Raw genomic sequence first — 16,152 nt, forward strand, 5'->3', positions numbered from 1 at the left:
AAGTATTTATTCTTTTAACGTCAACGGAAATACATTCTGATTGGCTGTTCAAAAGCATGTGAATCCGCCTTTACGTAGAAAATTTCAAATCTTCCTAACCCTGTCATTTTCAAATGTTTTGAAACAATGGGCTTTAAAGCCCCTTTTGTTTTTTTTTTTAAATAACAAGAAACACATCTGTTCTACATTCTGCGAATAATGTGTAATATCCTTTTACAATTCTACGCCGTTGGTGGGTTTAGGTATTATTTTCTGTCTTTCATACAATCAGTTGTACGTAGTATTGTTTTGCATGCTAAACATCAGAGTGAATTTCATTTGAAATAGCTAGTAATTATGCTTCTTTTAAAATTATAACAATAACATTTATTTCATTGGAATCGAAGAAATAGCATATTATAAATTTACTCTTTTGTACAGTATGGAATCATCCACATCCATTTGCCGTGAGTTTTAATATATTCCAATCTCTAAACCTTGAGAATAAGATTTGTGCTCATTTAAAAATTACTCAATCTTTCAATTAAAATCATTCAAATATCCATTAATTAGCAGGATTTTTTTTTTCGCTTAACATATGTTAATATTATATATATATATCTATTGAAAATCATTATCAGCTTATTATCACTTCCTAAATTCCCTCTAGGGGCGCTTTCAACAAATTAATGACGTCATTAACATATTTATTTTATATAATCTCATTGCCTTGTTTTTTCATTAAATATTTGCATGACTATTATTTTTTTCCATTTATCGCATAGTTATAAAAACTTTAATTTTAATTAAATTTTGTAAAATAGAGTGTCAAAGATGGTCAAAAGTCCCTGGTCGTGATCCGAGTTTTATTAATTAAAAAAAAAATAACGGTTTTTATTTGTTTATTATTTTTTTACTTATATCGTATTGAATCGAAAGAAAAAGTTATTACGAAATAATTTTTTTGATTTTAATAATTTAAAGGAACTAAGTATTTCGCAATATCCGTTTTACGTTGTTTTTCGCGTTTTTTTTTTCATTTTATTGCTAAATATCGTATGGAAATAATTTTAAATTATTAAAAATAGAAAAAAAAACAATTGAAAAAATTGTTTTAATTAAAAAAAAGAAGAATTTCTATTAACGGCGCAACTCGTTAATTGCGCACATAAGAGGAAATCGAAAAACGAATGTACCGCGATGCATTCTGGGTAGTATTTGCGTCTGTAATCATTGCGCCTGCGCACTAAATTATCTCGTGAATCGTTTTTCGAACAACTAAATTTCTTAAATTCAATCGGAGAATATAGCAATTATTTTCGTGTATTTCGTTATATTATTCTTGTAGAAATAAAAAAAAACATGATTTTCATAGGTAAAATGAATAAATTTCGTGATTTTTGTTTTATTTCGAAACAAGAGGAAGGGGGCGCTTGCCGTTTCCCCTCATTCCCCTTTATGACATGGTTATGGTTTGAGGGGGGGTGGGAGGAGGGTTGGGCAGCGGTGAAGGCGAAGGAACGGACGAGTCGAGTTCACAAAATGGCGGCCAAGCTGAGGTTTGCGACCATATAGAACGTGTGAAATCTGTAATTTTTTTACAATGTGGCGATCTTAAGTATCAATTTTAGTGTAATATCGTAAGCGCGTGTGTTTCCGGTTTTTATTATTTTGAAAACTGTGCGATTTCGTTCGCTGTGAATGTTCGCTTAGAATCATTGTGCGACGCGTAGACAAGACGATGCAGGTGAGTGTACGGGTTTTGAATTTGTTTAATTTTGGAGTCATTCTCGTGGTTTTTTGATAATGATTATTTATTTTTATTGTCAATTTAAACCCCGGCGAATAAATGGCGAAAAAGATTTACGTAATCTTGCCTCGGTGTTTGTTTGGAATAAAGAGAAAATCGCATTGCTATCAAGCGTTTACACACTCTGCCAAATGAAAATTGTTTATAAACACGAAAATAATTATTATAATGATTTTTAACTGATTTCTACGTGTAGGGCGTAGCCTCAAGGTCTTTTTGAGGCCAGGTACTTGACCATCTTGCATTGCTATTTTACTTAATTTTACTAAGTTTTCATGTCCATTTAACCTACAAGTTTGTTTAAATTTCTGTCAAACACGTGTTTTTTTTCAAATTAGAACATTTGTTCCACTCCAATTTTTCCGGAAAACGATCCTCTGGGTTTTTCCTCGCCCCATGCTTGAACTTATTTGAATTTTTAAGTTAGACCCATTTTTGCAAATTGAACCTAAAGTTCATACTGACAGGTGTTATTGTCATCTTAGAGTTGTTATTAATCTCTTTACCAGTCTTTTAGATACTTTATTTTAATAATTATTTCCAAAAATGCCTCTAACATTCCTCAAAATTTCAATAAACATTTTTTCAGACTTACCAGAGACTTTTGACATTTTATTTTGGAGTTTTACATGATATTTCAGGACTATTTCTGTCAAATTTTTTATGTAAATTCACTGAGAAATGTTAATGAACCTTTTGAAATTTTAGGGGCATCAAATTTATGGTAAATCCTTCGAAAATTTTCAATATTCTATGAGTTTTTCGATATTATTTCATGGGCATTTATACCATAAAAATGAAAAATTCATCTCTAAAAATCGTCAGCAAATGGTCTGTTTATTATATTAATCAGCTGTTTTTCTTCGTGGGAATACATAAACAAAGGTTTAAGAATTTTTTTTAAATTTTTGGAACAAGTTTTAATTTTATTATGATGAGTTTTTTTTTTTTTTTTTTTGAAACAAGAATTTGTTTTGACAATTTTTCAAATTCCAATAAAATCATTATTTTTGAGGTTAGTTGGCTTATTTTTTTTTAAGTTTTATATGAATTATAATGAAAAATTTATTCTAAAAAAATTTTTTATTCAAATGACAAATTCAAAATTTTATTTTAAGCCAAAAATAATTTTAATTTTTTTTTATATAAGTCATTTGTTTTTTTTAAATAATGTTTTTTTAAAATTCTGTATAAATTTTAAATGTTATTTTTTGTGTTGCTAATATTTTTTTAGAGAAATTTTAACATAATAAAAATATGTTTCAAATATGAATATATTTAATTAAATTTTTATTTTTTCATAGAAGAAAAATAATAACTTTTTACCATTATAAAATTAAGAATTGGGTTAAAATTATTTAGAAAATTTCTATGAGTATTGAGTAAACAGTTGCAATGTGAGCAAATAAATATTGTTTACAATGAAAAAATTTTATTTTAATGAATAATCTTGGTTAAAAATATTTTAAACAGTACTTCAGAAAATAATTTTTAAATTTCCTAGTAAAATAAGTTTTAAACAAATTTAACTCTTTTTTTTGTTGATTCTGTAAATAGTTTTTAGAATTCTATTACTAAACAGATGAGGAAATAATTTTTTTCTTTACTGAAATTTTATACTTCAAGGGAAATAAATTTTCTGTTTGGGTTAATAATTATTTTCCTACAATTTTTCAAGTAAAAATAAAATAATAGATTAAAGATAATTAAAATCTTTGATAAAATACGAATTAATTTATATAAACAGCTTGAAGTAAAATTTAAAATATTTTTGTGTAATTTACATTTATTTTAATCCTATTTTCTTGGGAGTTCTTTTCAACTGAAACTTCAAGTTTATATTATTTTGTAGATATTTTTTGTCACGAGAATAACGAATTTTTTTTTTTTTTTTACTATTATTTAAGAGCAATTAAAACAGAACAATACTGATATTTTTTGCTCTTTCTAAAATTATTTTATACTACAATGTGTACAAAATATTGTACATCTGTAATAATTTGAGATTTGAAGAAATAAATAAAGGATATATTTTACAGAAGAATGTTTTAGAGAATTATTCAGAAACCTGAATCCTTAGTTTTCTCAAAATCCAATAGTAAATAATATAAAAATGTTTGAAATCTTTATTGGAGGCCCTTTTTAAATCGACGATTTGTTTGAATGCAGTATCACAAAATGGACGTTAACAACACTGAAATGGCGGAGAAAATGAGAAAAAATCAGTTTTCGTTGAAATCATATTAAATCTATAGCAATAGTTATTCAATTCTATATTGAAATATTCTTAGAACAATAACAAGAATATATATATTTTTTTAAAAATGTATAAAAAATGTTTTAGTTTATCCTACAAAAATAAAATTTAAATATTTTTCTATATAAAAGAAATGCAGAGAGAGAGATTCCAAACAACACCGAGGCTATGAATTCTTATTAAATCATTTATATACTGTAAGCCGAAAATTTTTTTTAAAATTAATTTCAGAAAACATTAGAATCAGAATCTGGTAAGGAATCTGGATCAGATTCTGACAATGAAAGTAAAAGTGACAGCAGTTCCTCCGGAAGTAAATCGTCTGGTTCCGGTTCAGGATCTGATAGGTGGGTATTTAATGATTGAAATAAAATTTCTTTTCATTTATAACATAGAAGAGCCAGAATATTTAACAATGCAATACAAAATAGAAAATATTGCTAAATATAAAATCATTACATTAGCTGAAAAAATAATAATTTTAAATTTCTTATAATTGCAATTTTAAAAGTAAATGAATTATAAATTGTAAAAATATTTTTAAAAATAATTTACTATTTTAAATTTTGCGATTTTATTTGAATTTCACATTAAAGTATTTTTATTAATTTTTAAAAATAAAAATAAAGCATTTTTTTTTAAATAAAAAAAATGATTACATTTTATTGCGTGCTATTAAAAAAAAAGCGTGTCTTAATTTGAGGTTATGTTTATATGTTGAAAAGATTGAGAATTAAAACACTGAAAATTTTTTTAACTAGACTTTAAAGGTTGTTTACATATTATGTGATAAAACATTTTAGAAAACTTTTAACCCTTTTCCTTTTTGTTGTTACTTTTTTTAATTATATGACGTTACATTGAAAAATATGATATAACTTTATTGACCCTCCCCCTTACCTCTCCTATAGATATCACGTAATATGCAAATAATTCCTTATTTTAATTTGACAGAGTTATAAAAATGTTTGATTTACAATTTTTGAATTTATATAATAATAATTAAATGACAAAATTTAAAAAAAAAACAAATTGGTAAATTAAAAAAAATTATGTTTCATGTAAGGTTATGTTGAAACCACTGATGATGTTCAAATTCGCACTATAATGTTAAATAAAGTAAAATATTTACATATATTAATAAGATTTCAATAGAATTTGAAAGGTCTTTTTGAAAATATTAATTCTCCATTTTAAAAATGGTTATTTTATTAGAAAATTTTTTTGCTTTTTATCAAAAATATTATTTTGAATTAACAGGGTGTTTACTAACAAACAAAATTAGATTAATGTAAAAACTGTAATTATATTAACGAGGTAAAAATAATGTAAATAATTAATTTGGTTCAACAAAATTAGTATAGACAATTATTTTTTTCGAGCTTTTTCAAAACATTAACATTTGATTTTTTAATATCTAACTAATTTGATAAAAAATTGCTAATTTTTTTTTAATTTTTAACTTGCATACACACATAGTTTTGTATTTGTTTTTATGTTTGCTATATTATTATTATTTTTTTTTTTAATGAGCCTTTGTCCTTTTGCAATAAATTACCTCTGGGGTTATGGAGATTTTCTGCCTTTCTCACAAAATTCATGATAATTATCTTACACAGTTTCTTCGACTTTTTATTTATTTTATCAGTTATTGAAAAAAAAGTACAAAACAAAAATTCCAAATTTTTATTTTCATTGATTATTTTTAATAAATTAATTTAATAATTTTCTTTTTTTTTTTTTTAGAAAATTACACAAAATTTATTTACTAGGAATATATATTATTGAATTTACTGTTAAACATTTTGTTAAATAATATATTATAATATAAAAAGTTAAAATAATTTGACTGCTCGTGCAGTGAATCTAGCTCCTCGTGTTCCGGTTCAGCGTCAGGTTCTGAATCAGATAAATCTGATAAATCCGAAAAGTCTGAGAAATCTGAAAAGTCTGATGCACCTGCACAAAATGATAATTATCAGAGCAAACGAACGAATAACAGCACTGAAACAAAACATAGACACAAAAGCGATTCTAGTCGTGAATGGGACGAGAATCCTGATATTTATGGCATCAGAAGGTCCAATCGGTCGAGGAAAGAGCCCGACAGGCTCACGACACAACGTGAAAGCGACAGCGATGGTCGCAAGAAAATTAAGAAAAAAAGGTAAGTATTTATATTAATTTGGAGGAACAATTTTTTTTTTTATTTAATTATTATTATTTATTAATTCATTTTTCTAATTGATGTATTTTTCAATATTGTTTCAATTAATAATAATTTAATATCAAAAAATTAATAATTTAGAAAATTTTAAATAAAGTGAGTAATTACAAAGTGATTGTTCCTTCTAATTGTTAATTGTATATTATAAACAAATTATTATTTTAAATAATTTATATTTGCACTTTATTATATATATACATGTATATTTTTGGCGCTTGCAGATTTTAAAAGCTTTGTCATTAAACAGTGTGTAAGCTTTAAATTTAAATTCAACCATTTTTTTTTTGTAAGCCACAGCACTTTTTTTGCCCAGGAAAAAAAATTAATAATTTGAATGCATTCAAAAATAAAAAAAAAAAATCTGACAAGATTTATCATTTTTGTCTTGAAGTAAAAATAGATTAACAGTAAATTTATTTTTAAAATTACAAGCAGACAAAAAAATATTTGTCAATGGTCAAAATTAGAAATTTAATAAAAAATTATTTTTTGAAAATTGGCAAAAAATCTAAAAACTGAAAATAATTACTAATTTTCATTTTTCTGGGCATAATCCAAATACATGAAGGTTCTATTTTTAGTTTGTGTGGTTTTTTTTAAAAAATATTATGCTTTTTTTTATTCACGATTTGTTTAATGTGTCACTAATTTATAACAATTATAAAACAATACACTTTTTTAAATAATAATATATATTTTTTTTTAAAGAATATTTTTAATTTTTCCAGTAAAAAAATGGATTAGCAAGATAAAATTGAATTAAATGAATTATTTAATTTTATCTCGCTAATCCGAAAATTGAATGAAATAAAAAGAACTTGAATTTTGCACAGCTGAGATTAGTTATTCTTCTTCTTCTAGTTCACATAGTACATGGAATTCTGATAGTTCAGAATCAGAGTCGGAAGTTGAACGTAAAAAACCACCACCAAGTAAATCGATAAATCGGCAAGCTGCTCAAAAAGCCAAAGAGAAAGCACGAGCGCGTAAAAAACAACTTTCTGATTCTTCAGAATCTTCTTATGATAGTGATGATCATAGAAGGTAAAATTCTAAACGAATCTTAATTTGATTATGATAAATTAAATGATTTCATTTTTTCTACAGACAAGTCACAAGAAGAACGGGAGCTGCTGTTAGTTATAAAGAGCAAAGCGAGGAAAGAACTGACAGCGAGGATCTTGTGGAACAAGATGAGACTGAAGTACCAGCTGAGCCCGATAATGCAGAAACAATTGAACGCATTTTGGGACAGAGAATTGGCAAAAAAGGAGGTTTGTTAAATAATTCTTTTTTACATATAAATTTATTGGTTTAAAAAAATAACTTTCGCAAATAGTTACAGGCAATATAACAACAGTTTATGCTGTTGAAGAAAATGGTGATCCAAATCCAACAAATTTGGAAGGCGAAGAAACTGAAGTACAATATTTAATAAAATGGAAAGGATGGTCTTATATTCATAGTACATGGGAATCGGATGATTCTCTAAAAGCCCAGAAAGTAAAAGGATTAAAAAAATTGGAGAATTTTGTAAAGAAAGAACGTGAAATTAAATATTGGAGGGAATATGCGGGACCCGAAGATATTGATTATTATGAATGTCAACTTGAACTTCAACAAGATTTATTGAAAAGTTATTATAATGTTGAAAGAATAATTGCCGAATTTGAAAAACCTGATTCAATTCATCCTGATTATTATTGTAAATGGGAAAGTTTACCATACGCTGATGCAACATGGGAGGATGGTGCACTTATTGTTAAAAGGTGGCCGGAAAAAATTCAAGATTTCAGAGATAGAGAGGATTCACAAAAAACTCCCAGTAAACATTGTAAAGTATTGAAATCAAGGCCAAAGTTTCATCAAGTTAAAGAACAACCCGAATATATGGGTAAAGGAAAAGAATTAGTTTTGAGAGATTATCAAATGAATGGTCTCAATTGGATGATTCATTCCTGGTGTAAAGAAAACAGGTATTTTATTTTTGTTTTAAAAAAGAATTATTATAAGAAATAATATTCAAATTTTTGTTTCGTTTTTTTTTTTACAGTGTAATTCTTGCTGACGAAATGGGTCTTGGAAAAACTATACAAACAATTTGCTTTTTATATTATCTATTTCATACACATCAACTTTATGGACCATTTTTGTTAGTTGTCCCATTGTCAACGATGACATCGTGGCAACGAGAAATGACTCAATGGGCACCTGAATTAAACTTTGTTACATACCTCGGTGATATTACATCTCGGAATGTTGTAAGTTTCTCTCGAGATTTTTCGATTTTTGTCACTCGAATAAAATGTCCCAATAATTTAATTATTTAATATAATCTCAGTTGGTACATTTTTCATCTATTCATAGTTAGTATCTTCATCACAGATTTTTTTTTTTTAAATTAAACGAGACATTAAGATTAGAGTGAAATTAAAATTAAAAAATAGAATTTTTAAAAATTTCCAAAATAAAAAATTGTTTTAATTTTCAGATCAGGGAATACGAATGGTGTTACAGTACAAAGAAAATAAAGTTTAATGCTATTCTCACAACATATGAGATAGTTCTTAAGGATAAAATGTTTTTAGGCGCAGTCAATTGGGCTGTACTTTTGGTCGATGAAGCTCATCGCTTAAAAAATGATGATTCTCTTTTGTACAAAGCACTCACTGAATTTAATACAAATCATCGTCTTTTAATCACAGGCACACCTTTACAAAATAGTCTCAAAGAATTATGGGCATTGCTACATTTTATTATGCCCAATAAGTATGTAATTTTATCAATTTTTGTTTTTGTAATAATTGTTCTATAAAATAAAAAATTGTTTTTTTTTTTTCTTATAGATTTGTATCGTGGGAGGAATTTGAAAAAGAGCACGATAATGCGGCACAAAAAGGTTATTCAAAACTTCATAAACAACTCGAACCATTTATTTTACGTCGTGTTAAAAAGGATGTTGAAAAATCCTTACCAGCTAAGGTTGAACAAATTTTACGAGTTGAAATGACATCATTACAGAAACAATATTATAAATGGATATTGACAAAAAATTATAATGCATTAAGAAAAGGTAATAGGGGTTCGACAACGACATTTTTAAATATTGTCATTGAATTAAAAAAATGTTGTAATCATGCATTTTTGACAAAACCAAATGACATTGAAAATAGAGATGCAAATGAGGATTATCTTCAACAATTGATACGCGGTTCGGGAAAACTTGTACTTCTTGATAAATTATTGGTTCGTTTACGTGAAACCGGTCATCGTGTATTGATATTCAGTCAAATGGTTAGACTTTTAGATATTCTTGGTGAATATTTGCAAAAAAGACATTTTCCATTTCAACGATTAGATGGAAGTATTAAAGGTGAATTGAGAAAACAGGCTCTTGATCATTTTAACGCTGAGGGTTCAACGGATTTTTGTTTTCTTCTTTCAACGCGTGCAGGCGGTTTGGGTATTAATTTAGCAACTGCCGATACGGTTATTATTTTTGATTCCGATTGGAATCCACAAAATGATTTACAAGCACAAGCGAGAGCACATCGTATTGGTCAAAAGAATCAAGTGAATATTTATAGATTGGTAACGAAAAATTCAGTTGAGGAAGAAATTGTTGAACGAGCGAAACAAAAAATGGTTCTCGATCATCTTGTCATTCAACGGATGGATACAACGGGACGAACTGTTTTGGATAAAAAGAGCGGTGGTTCGAATAATAATCCATTTAATAAAGAGGATCTTAGTGCAATTTTAAAGTTTGGCGCTGAAGAATTGTTTAAGGATGAAGAGGATGGTGATGAGGAGCCAACGTGTGACATTGATGAAATATTGCGAAGAGCCGAGACAAGGGATGAGGCACCAACGACAGTTGGTGATGAATTGTTGTCGGCATTTAAAGTTGCAAGTTTTGCTGCTTTTGAAGAAGAAACAGAACCGGTGACACAAGTGAATGAGAATGAGGACGATAGTAAAGATTGGGCGGAAATTATTCCTGAGAATTTTCGAATGAAAGTTGAAGAGGAGGAAAAATCGAAGGAAATGGAGGATCTTTATTTACCGCCAAGAAGTCGTAAGACATTGCAACAAATTAATCAAGGCGAAGGTAGAGGACGTAAGAGAAAAAAGCCAGATGATGATGAGGAGAGTGATGAGGGCGATGATTCAGGTAGTGAGGGTGATGGAAGTGATGATGATAGACCGAAGAAAAGAGGTAGACCACGAGTGACACCACGTGAGAATATCAAGAGTTTCACCGATGTGGAAATTAGAAGATTTATCAAAAGTTATAAAAAATTCCCAGCACCATTGAAAAGGTTAGATGATATTGCAGCTGACGCTGAATTGCAAGAGAAACCACTTCCTGAATTACGATTTTTGTCTGAACAATTGCGTTCAAGGAGTGAAACATGTTTATCGGAATATGAAAGTAGTGTACCGACGAAGGAAAATAAAACAGGTGGTGGTGGTGGTGATGATGATAAAGGAGCTGCTCGTAAACGTGGAAGAAGACCCACTTTTAAGATGGGCGGTGTTATGGTTAATGCAAAATCATTATCGGCAGCTGTTAAAGAACTTGAACCACTTGATCAAGCACTACCATCTGATGCTGAGCATCGTGCAAATTGGCATTTAGATGTCAAGTACGTAAATTTTTTTTTTCCTTTTTTTCTCTCACATTAATATAATAAGAATTAAAATCAATTAATAATATTACAGAGTAAAACCAGCAAATTTCGATTGTGAATGGACAACGGAAGATGATTCAAGATTATTGCGTGGTATTTATCAACATGGAATGGGATCTTGGGAGGCAATTAAAGCTGATCCAAGTTTAAAATTAAATGAAAAATTACAAGGAAATGGCAGCAATAAATTACAATGGAAAAGAATTAGTACACGAGGGGAATATCTTTTAAAAGTTTTAAAGAAACAAATGGAACTTAAATTAGGAGTGGTAAGAATTATCAAAAAAAAATTTCTTTTTTCAAATCGAAAATATTTTTTTTTTCTAATTTTAATTTATTATTTGAATATTTAAATTTATATATAATTTATATTATTTTAACAGGGTTACGTCCTGATCCCACAAGTCGATTCCCTTTCCAAGGTAAATCCTAATAACTGTAGCCTTATCCCATCACTCGCACCTTTCGTACTCCACTTTGTTTATTTGTTTGTTTTTTTTCATCCTTTTTTTATAATTTAATACTGAATCTATAATTCAAATTAGATTTGAATTTTCTTTTTTTGATTCTTTATCAAATTATAAAAGCAAAATAGTATTCTTTATATTATTACATTTTATAATATAAATAATCTAGTCTTATTGATCAATATTGTTATGTAAGTATAAGAATATGTTGTTGTTTTATTTTGTTCAGTTATTTATGTGTTAAATAATGGTATATTTCCATTTTTTTAAAAATTTATTTCTGAATTTTAAATTTGGAAGAAATAATATATTAAAATATAAAATTGTAATCCATAGTAGAAATTAAAAATTATCACGCACATTAATTCACTTAGTGTTTGTTTTAGTCAGTGTTGAGACTAATAATAATAATAATAATATTAATTTAATTTCTATGATCACATTGTACATAATTTTTGAATAATAATTTATAGACGAGAACAAGAAAACCGAGAAAAACTAAAGATGTTACAAAAGCAATAACAAAGGAAATTGTTGAAGAAAATGACAGTTCCGGGGATGAAAATAAAAAACCAAAACCAAAGATTGAAAAGGTATTATTATTTATATTGTATAATAATAAATTAAATGTAAAATTTGAAATTAAAATAAAAAATTGTTGATAGGTTTTACAAAAGAAAGACGATGAAGTAGTGGTGAAAAAAGAAAGTAAAGAAGAATCCGAAACAGTCGCTGACGAAAAGAAGAAGGAGAAGAAAGTTAAAAAAGAGAAAAAAGAAAGTAAGAAGAATAAAAAGAATAAACAACCTGTAGGGCCAATGCATTTTACAGCAAATAATGAACCAAGAGCACTTGATGTTTTGGGAGATTTGGATCCATCTATCTTTAATGAGGTAAGTTTGTAAATTATTTATTAATCGCTTAAGTAATTTTTTTTAATCATTTAAATTTTTCGTTTTAGTGTAAGGAGAAAATGCGACCCGTTAAGAAAGCATTGAAAGCACTAGACAAGCCTGATCAATCATTAAGTGAATCAGATCAATTGGCTCACACGAGAAATTGTCTTGTACAAATTGGCAATCAAATAAATACCTGTCTTCAGGAATATAAAGATCCTGAACAGGTGAAAGAATGGAGGAGTAATCTTTGGTATTTTGTTTCTAAATTCACCGAGTTCGATGCTAAGAAACTTTATAAACTTTACAAACATGCAATTAAAAAAGGAGATGGAAGTACAAGTATGACTTCAACTCCTGAGAAAAAGGATGAAGCAACCCCTACGAAGGTATTAATTGAAAATAAAATTTATTTTAATTATTTCTAAATGTATTTTATTTTATTTTTTTTTTTTTAGAAATCGGAAGAGAAAGCTGAGAAGCACTCAACGAAAAGTCCAGCGGATAATGCAAAAGATTCTCGTCCAGTTAAAAGAAGAATTGAGGAAGCCGAGGAGAATACAAATACTTTTCCAGTTAAGAAACATTTAATTACAAACACATCATTGAGCAGTATCAGTAGTACTTCGTCGGTAACAATTGGTGGTATAACAATAACGCCCGTTACATCGACGTCAAATTCAACGCCAAGTACAACAAACAGTATTGGAGAAATGACAAGGCATAAGGAATTAAAAGAACCAATGAAGCACAAAGAAATGAAGAGGGATCGTGACAGAGATCGAGATCGTGATAGAGATCGAGGTCACAATGATTCTAGAAATATGGATCGTTTAAGTTCAGGAAAGGACGAAAGAATTAGAAGAGATAGTGGTGGTTATGGAATGGGTGGTCACTACAGTGGAAGTCGAGAAGACGAACATTGGATGCCAAGAGATGGACGAGATCATCGAGATAATAGGTTAGTTTTTGTCGATTATTTTGATTATAAATTTGTTGAAAAAAAAGAAATAGAATAAAAATGTCTCTTCTAGGTTTGGAGATCATAAACGAGAAAGATTCGATAATTACGGACGCATGGGAGGTGGATATCATCGTGATAGAGATCGAGATCGTGATCGAATGCACATGAATGACAAGAGAAAGTAAGTATATTCTTTTTTTTTTTTTTTGCAGAAAATTTAGATTAAAATAAAATATTTTTATTAATTTTTAGCGATTACTATCGATATCAATCGGGACCACCTCCTTATGTTGGATATGGTGGATCAGGTGGTTATGGTGGCGGAGGCGGTGGAGGTGGTGGTGGTGGTTATCCACCTCCTGATATGCAACAAAATCATTTTAGAGGCGGTAGAAATTACCCCAACGATGGTTACCAGGGTGATTGGAGGCCAAACAGAAGAGACTACGATCGAAGGCCACCACCGCCGAATGCCAATTCCTAGTGCACTATTCTTGTCACCGTCCCTCAATAATATGATCAAGCGGTTATGAATTTATTAATCATATTGTCAAGTCTTAAAAAAAAATCATGCCCAGTTTAATTCAAATTGCACCATCGCCTGCTGTTTAAAAAAAAAAGTGCGTTATTATAATCAGACAGAAATTGATTGGAAAATGAATTTCAATCAATTTAACGATAGGTGCATTGGACAATCTAACAGAAAAAAAAAGAACAACGTATCAGCAGTATATTCATCTTTTTTAGTAGAAATTAGAATCATCTTTTAGGTCCAATTGTGTTGATATTTACAATTATTTTCGATAAAAAAATAAAAAAAAAATGACATTTTACGAGATTGTTATTGACTTGGATAAAATAATTGCTTTTAATTAGTGAAAATAATAAAAGTGCATACAGTTCACATTGCATTTTCAGTATGCACTTGTAATAATTTATATGTGATATATATATATTTTTTTTCTTTTTCATTTTGTAAAACTGTTGACACATGTTAGTAAATGTCCTATCGATTGACTTATTTATTTCAACTTGACTTAAAAGAAATGAAAACCTGTTTAAACTCCAATTTCACGTGCGATTAACGATTTTTTTTTATTAATCGAATGAAACATCCATTAGTTTAGATTATTTGTAAATAGATTATTCATAACTGAGATCAAAGAGATAAATAATTTTTTTGTACTCTTTGTTTTTATAAGATTACAGAGAAACTTAAATTGCGGAGGTTTTTTTTTTTTTTTCTTTTTTTTTTTAATTGTGATTTTCTCGACAATGTACTTCTTCTTTTGGACAATTGAATCTGCTCACAAATATTCTACGATTTTGAAAGTGAAGCTTTTACGTTTAAAAAAAATATATATAATATTAATTAAACGCACTCGAATTACTTTTTTTTATTATTAAAAAGAAAGTGAGTGTGTTTTATTAAGAAAGAAGATAAATATGTTTTATACTCGTACACGGCTTTTTGAAACTTCATCACACGGCGTATTTTTTCTGTATAAAAAAAAGCTATTAAATATCTACTTTATATTTATCAAAAAGGAGAGAAAGAGAGAGAACGAACGAATGAATGTGTACTATCTTGGTATTGTAAAAAAAAAAAAAAGAAAATAATTTATGTCAGTATCATTATATTTTTCTTCTTCTTTGTCAATGTAAAACGACGTAAATACTTTGTTTATTAGATATTTTTTTTTTTTATCTGAAGAAAATTACTATTTTGTAGATTATTTTTAATACACAGAAATTATAATTAATTTTTTCTCATTGATCGTGAAATTTGCTAAAAAAAAAAAAAAAAAACTTTTGAGGGTGCATGCATTGATGTAAATAATGGTTTATGCATTGAATACGTGCAAATTTATCGGAATCATGAAAATTTACAAATAATGATACATAAAAAAGAATATAAGAATGCATACTGCGAAAATAGTCGCTGAGAGCGAATATGGGAAAATTATGCGAAATTGTCAAATTGAGTGGCTAAATTTAGACACGAATGTTGAAATGGGAAATGATTGCCTGAATATAGTGAACTGTTTATAATTTATTACCGCTAGCGGATTAGAAATCAATAAAAAAAAACAAAAAAAAAAAACTACTGAAGTGAAAAAATACTGTATATAAGCGAATAAAAGATTGATTATTAATAACATCAGAATAAGGTAAATTTTACTTTTTTTAAATACACAATATAACACTGAAAGTATCCTTCAAAGAGAGATAAAAGTAATTATTAATATTCACTTAAATTGGTACGTAAATATAAAGTTAGGAAAAATGGATTTTTTTCAGTGATTAGGTTTTAGTAAATATTTGAATACAAAAACATCTTTTTTTTTTTTGAGAAGGAAAAATAATTTTATTTCTTACATACATTATAGTATTTCCAAACTGACGACAAGATACAAATTCGTTTAAAAAAAAAAAAAAAAAAAAAAATTAATGAGGAAGAAAAGAAAGTGATAACAATTATACATCTTAATGATATATTCAACAATCATTTATATTTTTTGTACCTATAAATAGTAACAAAAAAAAATTAATTAACTTTCTATACTCCACTTGATTTCTGCATATATATAATATGTAATATATACTTTAAAATGATAATTTTAACAATTATATATCACTAGAGAAATTGTTATCCACTCAAACGGGTATAATGATTTTTATTAACATTATTCAATGAATATTTTTTTTTAAATAAAAATATAGCTCTATATTTTTATATACCTTTCATGAGATGTTTTCATTCGAGAATAATATTTTTAATTTGATAACTTATCACAAGAATAATCTTTGTTTTTTTTTCTATTTTATTTAAATATATGTACCTCTTTTTTTCTCTT

General features: G+C 27.5%; 2 protein-coding genes across 3 annotated transcripts in view; both read left to right on the top strand.

The window, feature by feature from the left end:
- The first annotated feature begins 1,474 nt into the window (after positions 1 to 1,474).
- Positions 1,475 to 15,464, top strand: LOC127284494 (chromodomain-helicase-DNA-binding protein 1). 2 transcript variants are annotated; one of them, XM_051309940.1, is made up of 16 exons: positions 1,475 to 1,726; positions 4,278 to 4,393; positions 5,908 to 6,213; positions 7,135 to 7,317; positions 7,381 to 7,547; positions 7,613 to 8,249; positions 8,327 to 8,534; positions 8,765 to 9,042; positions 9,120 to 10,922; positions 10,999 to 11,236; positions 11,908 to 12,027; positions 12,100 to 12,327; positions 12,396 to 12,719; positions 12,789 to 13,291; positions 13,365 to 13,475; positions 13,547 to 15,464. In XM_051309940.1, exons 1-16 carry the CDS (start codon positions 1,721 to 1,723, stop codon positions 13,776 to 13,778), a joined length of 5,460 nt encoding a protein of 1,819 aa, XP_051165897.1. In that variant the 5' UTR covers positions 1,475 to 1,720; the 3' UTR covers positions 13,779 to 15,464. The 2 variants fall into 2 exon arrangements, with proteins under 2 accessions (XP_051165897.1, XP_051165898.1); XM_051309941.1 differs by lacking the exon at positions 5,908 to 6,213 and having other exon boundaries at positions 1,476 to 1,726.
- A 367-nt stretch (positions 15,465 to 15,831) lies between these two features.
- Positions 15,832 to 16,152, top strand: part of LOC127284505 (merozoite surface antigen 2-like) — a 51,321-nt gene continuing 51,000 nt past the window's right edge. The window contains exon 1 of the mRNA XM_051309961.1: positions 15,832 to 15,838. The gene's annotated coding sequence lies outside the window, so the exon portion shown is untranslated. The remainder of the gene's footprint in view (positions 15,839 to 16,152) is intronic.

The sequence above is a fragment of the Leptopilina boulardi genome, unplaced genomic scaffold, assembly GCF_019393585.1.
Source record: "Leptopilina boulardi isolate dan_hultmark-lab unplaced genomic scaffold, ZJU_Lbou_2.1 LbouV2_325, whole genome shotgun sequence".
Classification (NCBI taxonomy): Eukaryota; Metazoa; Arthropoda; class Insecta; order Hymenoptera; family Figitidae; genus Leptopilina; species Leptopilina boulardi.

Bases quoted from the DNA above. Each gene is read 5' to 3' on its own strand.
- LOC127284494 (XM_051309940.1), top strand. The intron at 4,394-5,907 runs GTGGGTATTTAA...CTGCTCGTGCAG, and splicing joins TCCGGTTCAGGATCTGATAG to TGAATCTAGCTCCTCGTGTT. The intron at 8,250-8,326 runs GTATTTTATTTT...TTTTTTTTACAG, and splicing joins TCCTGGTGTAAAGAAAACAG to TGTAATTCTTGCTGACGAAA.